The following is an 8,444-nucleotide window of genomic DNA, read 5'->3' on the forward strand; positions in this document are numbered from 1 at the left end:
AGAGGCAGTAAGGAACCCTAGGAAGAAGATTAAGACGTTTATATAGGCTCCAAGTCCCGGATTTAGGGTTTTCCTCGCACAGACCAGACTCGCCGAGTCCACTTGGCCGACTCGCCGAGTTGGTCACTTACTCCTCGACCCGGATCCCGCTCGGACTCGCCGAGTTCCTCCTTGGACTCGTCGAGTTCCTCCTTGGACTCGCCGAGTCGCCCCTAAAAAATTAGGGTTTTCTTTCCTTTCTTGGCCTTCCAGATTTTGGGTGTTACAGACATTTTTCTTCTTATCTATATAAAATGGTGATGTGTCATTTTTAATAAAATAAATAATATTTTAAAACACTTGTTACGCTTTAACATGGATAGATGAATAAACAGAACAAAAATATATCATAATTGTCCTCAAGATATTGTCGTTTTGTCAAACTATAAGGAAAATTACATAACATTATCAAAAAATATCTTGCGCTAGAATCCAAATCAAACTTCATCCTTGTCCCATTAAAAAAACCCTTAGCTATGAGGCCCCGGCTATATATCTGGAACCACTACTCCATCGTCCTCCATTCCATCAACACATACACGATTCAATCAATCAAAATGCATGCTTCCATCTACCTGCCTTCAACATCGTTCCTCCCTTTGCCATCTACCAAAGCCTCAAGTCTCTCAAATACATTATTGTATACTACTACACTTACCAAATGTCAACTTTGTCAAACATCATCGTCTCTCTCAAATTCAATCAAAGCAGCACCATCCGGCAATAATTCTCAGTTTGATTACAGCTCCATGGCCTCATCGTACGTATGCTGCCTCGCTATCCCTCAATTTGTTAAATAGTAATGAATCTATATGGATTTATGTTTCTTTAATGCATAGAGTTTTCCCAGCAGAAGCATGCGAGACTCTAGCTGGCGATGCTTGTGATGTTGAGATGTTCCCGGAGACCGAGATCAAACAACAACCCAACCCCAAACTTGATCCTCCCACTTCAGAACAAGTTGATAGAGAGCATCTCGAGTACAGCAGTCCCAACACATAACGTCGATATGTGATTCTCAACTCTTTAATTGTGTCAATGTTTATATATATGAATGGACCTTAATATTCTTTTTCTACAGGTTGTTTATTGCAGAGGCTTGCGATGATCTTGGAGGGGAGTTCTGTGACCCGGCATATCAGAGTGGAGTTAACTAAACCAACATCAGTATTTAATTCTCAATATTGTAAATTATATAATCAACTGTGGGATTTGTCATCTTTTGATCGGTAGATTCGACTTACCTTCATTTTCATTATACATTTTTAGAAGTGCAATATTGGGCGGAATCGATCAGTTGAAAAATGAGTTCACAAAACCAACTAATATTTTAGGTCAACAAATTACAATTCCAACTGGGTTCTTTATAGGCATAATATTAATCCAAAAAAGTTTTGATAAAAAGAGAACTAAATAATAAGTGGATCCGATAGAATCGTTCAACCCTACAAAAAAAATTATATACAACGTGGATCATGTAGTAGTTCACGGAGTAGATGTTGCACAAAATGTTAAAAATAAGTAAAAATAGACGTGAAATCAAATTCATAAAAACATAAAATCGAGAAGATTGCAAATAATCAAAAAACCATAGTGTCGAAGAGCTAGGCCATTTTCGGCTCGCTGGTTACTATACTGCTGCTTCTCAGCCACCACTTGCCTTCAGTCTCTCCTCAATCGTGTTGTGTTGCACCCCCGACTCATGGCGTTCTCCCTCTCTGGCTCTCATCCGTCATCACATTGCCAACTAACGGTTAGTTCTCGACCTCTCACAGCCTTATTTCTCGTTTGTGTTCCTGCCCACCTTCTTAACTTTCTCCACCGACCGGCTCATAACTATGAAATTTTGTGGTATATCACTTTTGTTAACCTAATTGTTTATTAGGGGTGAGCAAAACCGAACCTGGAAACCGAAAAACTGAAAAAAAAAAAAAAAAAAAAAAAAAAAAAAAAAAAAAAAAAAAAAAAACCCGACAAAACCGAAACCGAAGCATAAACGACGGTTTGGGTTTAGATTTTTTGAAAACCGAAAATTTCGGTTTGGGTTTGGTAAAACCAAAAGAAATCGAACCAAACCGATTATATATAATGTCTATAAAAATATATAATACATATGCAAATATAAACATGTTTAGCGAAGTAACATGAAAAGCATGAGCTGGTTCAGGTGGCTACGGCTCTAGCGTGTTTTTCTGTAGGTTTCAAGTTCGAAACCTGTCTCCAACATTTTACTTCTTTTGATTTCACAGCTAGATAAAACCTATCCCACATCGGCATATGATTGAAATGTTGTTACATATGCTCGCCTACATAAGCACAACAATCATCCTCTTCAGTCTTATTAAGCTATTAGCTTTGTCCCACATCACTTGAGGGAACAAAGTAGAAGCAGCCTTCACTTCTATATAAGTGAGGATATGAGATGCTAGAAAAATAGTTTTAGGTTTGGCTTAACTCATAAACCGAAACCGAACCCGAAAACCCGATTTAGAAACTGATAAACCGTAAAACCTATCCCACGGGTTTAGGGTTGTTTAGGATTTAATTTTTTAGAAACCGACGTCGGTTTGGGTTCGATTTTGGGGACAAACCAATCCAAATCGACCCATGTTCAGCCTTATTGTTTATAAGAATATATTTTGCCTTATTTTATATCATATACTATGTTATAGCCCGTGGAAACTGCGGGTGATTTTTTACTAAAATTTTATATTAAAAGCTTATAATTGTTAACCAATCATTTTAAGTAAAAACTTAATTAGAATAGTTATGTTTTTTGTTTATGTAACATTATAATCATTGATTTAAATAAATATTTAACAATATTTTTGATGCTATATTTTATTTGTGAAGTAATGACAAAAATAATATTGTATGATTAAATGTTATATTAATTATATTATAATTATAAAAAATAAAACAACAGTGTTGGTATTTAGTGTTGCGTCATTGTGTTTTATTTAATAGTCCATTTATGTAAACGTGCTTGGGCTTGTCCACCCTTCTTTATTAATTAGAATTATAGTATTTAAGGTGCATGCATGTCCCGTGTTTTGTAATCTTAGTAATATTCTTGTAACCCTAAACAAGCCTCTACAGTAAAAATTCTTAATCGAGTTCTTCTGAGACTGTGGCTTATAATCATTAAGCATATTTTGAATCATTGTCGTGTTCTTGTTCTTAAACTGTTTTGAATCTAATCAATCTTTCAAGGATTAATATCCTAACAATTGGTATCAGAGCGGGAGACTGTGTAATCTATACGCATCTCTTCTGTTTATAAAGTCATTAGGGTTTCCGTTAATATTGGATCTGGTTCAGTTATCATCACAATTTCCTTGACGCTAATCTGTGATCTTAATATTACCTTAAAACTACATCAGTTTACACGTCTGATTCTTAACAGGTCTCAAAAGGTATATCATCATGCAGCATGACGATTCACACATCAACTCCATCAACCTTTCAAGCAGCATTGGATCGACAACCAGGATCCCAATTCTTTTTCCCAATGAATATGAAGTATGGGCGCTTCATTTTAAAGATTACGTTCTTGGTCTTGAGGACAACGGATATCTGATATGGGAGGCCATCACTCTTGGAGCATTTGTTCACACTGGAACCAAAAGAGTTATTAAAACTCAATCTGATTACAACAAACTTTTTCTTGATGTTAAAGATGTCCCTCGAGATGAGAAAGATAAACTGATCAGCAATGTCAAGGCAATGGGAATCATTCGATTTGCTTTGCCTGTTGATACTTTTTGCCTAGTCAATTCTTGTGACACAGCAAAAGCCATCTAGGATAGGCTTAAGGAACTTACTCTACAGATGCATATCTTGAGCACTCTACACAAACATTCCTACTTTCAGAGTTTGGTGCCTTTACACAGAAGCCTGAAGAGAGTTTGAGTCAAAATTTTAATCGTTACAATCATCTTTTAAGTAGGATGAGGAAACACAACATTGGACGTGAAGTCATTAAACAAAAGGTCACATTCATGAATGGGCTTAGATCTGAGTGGATAGAGGTGGTGTCAACAGTCAAGGCACATGAGCAGTTCAAGAATTATACCCTGGCAAAGCTTGTTGGAATCCTGAAGTCACATGAAAATGAGGTGACAAAAGAAGAAAAATTTGTATCTGGGATAGGATCTTTGGCTCACATTGCGAAGGGCAAGAAAGTAGCAGATGATGGTTAGAGTCTGATCTTTCTAATTGTGAGCTTAAAAATGAAAAGTGTGCATTGTTTTTATTATTTCGGCCTTGAGTTTATTGTTTTTCTAAGCATTTATTGTTTTTATTATTTCGGCCGAAAATTGTATTGGATTAATTGTATCTTGGACCGAAAACCCATGTGTTTTCGGTCTAGCATTGCGTTTAGGCCTTGAGTTTGTGGCCCATATATAGGTGTTAGGTGGGTGAGGAGTGCATTAGAAGAAAGGAGCTTAAGTATGTGAAATAAAAGTTGTTCTAGAGAGAGAAAAGAGTGTGTGTGTGTGTGTGTTAGTGTGTGTTAATCTTGTATTTGGATCTACATTCTAATCATCAAATAATACAAGATTCATCATCTTCTTCTTCTCCTTCTCTTCTATTTTGTGATCTGACATCATCCAATTGATTAGGATTCCGCACCATCAATTGGATTTGATTGATACACAAGCAGATTGCGGACTTACAGTTGGTATCAGAGCTTGGATTGTATCAGTCAATTTTGTTAGATCTGGAGCTTATTTGACCTTATTTTTAAAATATTTTTGCGGTTTTGGATAGATATCTGAAAATTAGGGGGGGGGGGGGGTTTTGTTCTTTGCATTTTTCGTAAAAATGAGTTTTTGATTGAGTTTTGGAGCAAAAAGGGGCAAAAATCGCCGTTTTTTTGGTATCTGAAGCAGGTGTGCGGCTTGGAGTGTGCGGCCCCCGGTATGTGGCTCGGAAGTGTGCGGTCTCGGTGTGCGGCTCGGTCTCGTGTATGGTCTGATCCTCGCTTCGCACCTCGTCTCGTTCAGCAACAGCCTCGCAGCAACGTCCTTTCATCGCATCGCATCTAAAAAATAGGAATCAATTTTGGGGGTGCCGGGGATCGAACCCGGGTCTCCTCCCAACACAACAACGCGTCTTACCACTTGGGCCAAGCTACCTGTTGGTTTAATCCTTCCGATTTTTATTCATAACCACTTCCAGTCGCACCAAGTTTCGAATTTTTTCACTTTTAACCCCAAAAGTCAATTTCTTTTAATTTTAAATTCTATTTTCTTCCAAAATTTTAGTTTTTAATTTTTGACTTTTATTTTTAACTTTTGAACTTAAATTTTAGACTTTGACGTTCAAGTTTGACTTTTGACTTTAAACTTTGACTTTCTCGTTTAACCTTCAAATTTTCAAATTTAGCATTTCGGTTTGACTTTTAAGTTTGACTTTTTAAATTTGACTTTTAAGGTTGACTTTTGAGTTTTTAGTCAAAGAATTTAAAACAAATGAGTCCTGAATCCATTCCGATAAATGAAGTTTCATGTACTCCAGCTTGTGAAACTACGATTAAATTTCTTCACGAACATATTGATATATTAAAAAGAGAAGTTAAGGACCTAAAATACAAATGATACACAATTAGGAAGGATCAAAAACATCTAAAAGCACAACTAGAAGCAAAAACTAAAGACTTTAGGAGGCTTCAGGAAGATTATAACAATAAATGTGAAAATTATGACTATGTTAAGAGATAACTTACTGAATTAACTATTGAGCTTGACACATTAAAAGGAAAATTTGAAACTGCAGATTTTGATTTTAGAAAATTTGATGTGTCAAGCGAAGTAGTTGCGAAAAGGGTTTAGGATACGATAAAGTACCTCCTTCTTTCAATCACACATATCAGTATCACCCTTTGACTAAAGAGGAGATTGCCAACGAACCATTCATGGTTTAAGTCAAACCAGCTGGTTTTGTTTCAGTAGGCATTATTAATGTTGAAAATACTAATGTTTCTACTTCCCACGCAAATCAATCCTTAAATCAATCAAAGCAAGAAGTTGAAGGATATGTTTCTGAAAATAAAAATGTTTCAGATCCTACTGTTTCTGTTTCAAATGATAACTCTTTTATTTCCGATGGTAAAATCAATGATACATCTTGTGATGCTTCTGCTCTGGATCATGTTGAGTTAAATATTTTTGACATATTTGATGATTTGTTTGAAAATACTGATGATCCTGTTTCTAGCACATCTACTTCATGTGCAGGTAAAGTAGCAGAGGATGAGAACAAGGAGAACACCATTGAACAAAACAACATCTCCTTGAACTCTGAATATGTTGCTTTGAACTCAACTCCTTCTGATCAACCTGCTGTTGAGAAATACAGGCCACCAATTCCAGTGAAACAGAGTGCCTGTTGTAATTGTGCTTGTGGGAACAATAAGAGACAAGGCAAGGATACACCACCAGGGGCAGGAAGAAACAACTTCACAGTGAAGAAAAAGATATGTTTTCACTGTGGAGCACCTGGACACATTGCCAAAAATTGTCATAATCACGCATATGTTCCCTACTATGCACAAGGCTGGCAGAACGCGCCAAGAGGGAGATACTTCAAAAGAAACCCCTTAAGGTCACGTTCAGACCATGGTGACTGGAAAGCGCAGAAGGCCAAAAATCCAACTCCCAAGAACAAGAACAAAATGTCGGCCAAGAAGCCTAATCCAAGAGATGCTCCAGTTAATCAAAGATCGGTTAGGTCAAAGTCATCTCAACAGCCGACATCAAGTTTAAAATCAAGTATTGAGCCACCCATCAGATCGAAAAAGAAATGGGTTAAACCCAACTACAAATGGGTTCCAAAGGCTCAATCTCCCAAATCAACAAATGACTCTAATATTTCTTCATCTTCTATTTGTGATAAACAGGATATGTCATGGGAGAGAGTACCTTGCAAAGAAAACAAAGGTTGAACCAGTTTCAAAATGGACTGGTTTCCAAAGACCAACTGATCTCGCTCTGTGTCGGAGCAGCTATGGAGGCATATCATCAGACTTCGGTTTGTTGGTAGTGGCTACTCCAGGCACATGATAGGGGACATCTCTCAACTGTACAACATTTTGATCTTTGTTTGAGAGTATGTGTCCTTTTGCGGGAAAGGGAGAAAGGAAGGGATTACTCATGGGGTTAGTGCTTAATGACATGAAGAATTTTCTGATTTGTTATGAGATTATGCCTGCTGTTCTCAGACCTTCTTGATGCAAATTCAATCGGTGACTTACGGTTTGAGTTTTCTTCTCTACACTCCTGAGTTTATCTTAATCTCATTCGTTTTAAAGACAATATTTTATAGTTTTTTCTTTATTAGGTGTCTGTTGGGAAATGATATCAAGATAAAGTGATAACGGGCAGTCTAAAACATGTGTAAGGTATTGAATCTGAATTGTCTAGACTCTATGTTCAATGTGCTGGTAGGCACGAAGGATTTCACAGTGTGGATTTAGATCGGATTGTTTGGACTGACCATACGACACTCGGGTAGATTGAGCAGTGAGATAAACATGGGAACCTACAGGATACACTAAATTAATATGCATCTAGAACAGTGGTTCGAATTTTCCTTGATGTACGGACTTATGTCCTAAATTCTGGTTCTGATAGGGCGACTGGGTGGTTCTGATAAAGTAGGTCTGTAGAAATTATTTTCTTTCTTTCTATCTGTCAGTCATATGTTTCCTCCTCTGCGTGATCAGAAGATCCGACCTGGATTGCAACATATGCAACTCTATTTCTACGCACTTCCTTATCTATGAAATTGTTTCTATCTGTTAGCCATATGTTGTCCCCTCTGCGTGATCGGAAGATCCGACCTGGGACACAGCATATGCAACATTCTATCTCTCAATCTCTCTATCCTAGTTAGCCATATATTGTTCCCTCTGCGTGATTGAAAGAGATCCGACCTGGGACACAACATATGCATCGATCTCTAAATCTAACTTCCTCCTTAATAATTGTTTACTCACCTAAAGTAAGGAGGCCTTAGGAAGTTCTTGATAACCAGGGTATATCGGGAAGTGGGGAACACGTTCTAGTGCAACTAAAATTGAACCATTTAATAGGTTGCATGTAGATCTCGTTGCTGAATTTAAGTGGACAACAATACCCGTGGTCGTTGTCAACTAAATGGTATATTTGGAAAATTTTGTCAATATCCTTCGTGTTTAAGTGGACCACAATACCAGCAATTGACCAGATCTATTCATAAAAGTGAAGGTACTGATAAACAAGTTCAGGCAGTCTCACTACTTTGATCCCAAATATATTTCTTTTTGTTAAATTTGTTCATAGTTTTCCTCTATGCACAAATTTAGGGGGAACATTTAAAAAATTCAAAAATCAAACAAAAATCAGAAAAATTCAAAATAA

At 37.0% G+C, this 8,444-nt stretch overlaps 1 protein-coding gene across 1 annotated transcript; it reads left to right on the top strand.

Annotated features, from left to right (window-relative positions):
- The first annotated feature begins 596 nt into the window (after positions 1 to 596).
- CCL (CCR-like protein) lies at positions 597 to 1,196 on the top strand. Its single transcript, XM_079037401.1, has 3 exons — positions 597 to 799; positions 879 to 1,037; positions 1,121 to 1,196. Exons 1-3 carry the CDS (start codon positions 597 to 599, stop codon positions 1,194 to 1,196), a joined length of 438 nt encoding a protein of 145 aa, XP_078893527.1.
- Positions 1,197 to 8,444: the final 7,248 nt, after the last annotated feature.

The sequence above is a fragment of the Lactuca serriola genome, chromosome 4, assembly GCF_051521515.1.
Source record: "Lactuca serriola cultivar US96UC23 chromosome 4, Lser_US96UC23_V15, whole genome shotgun sequence".
In the NCBI taxonomy this organism is placed as follows: Eukaryota; Viridiplantae; Streptophyta; class Magnoliopsida; order Asterales; family Asteraceae; genus Lactuca; species Lactuca serriola.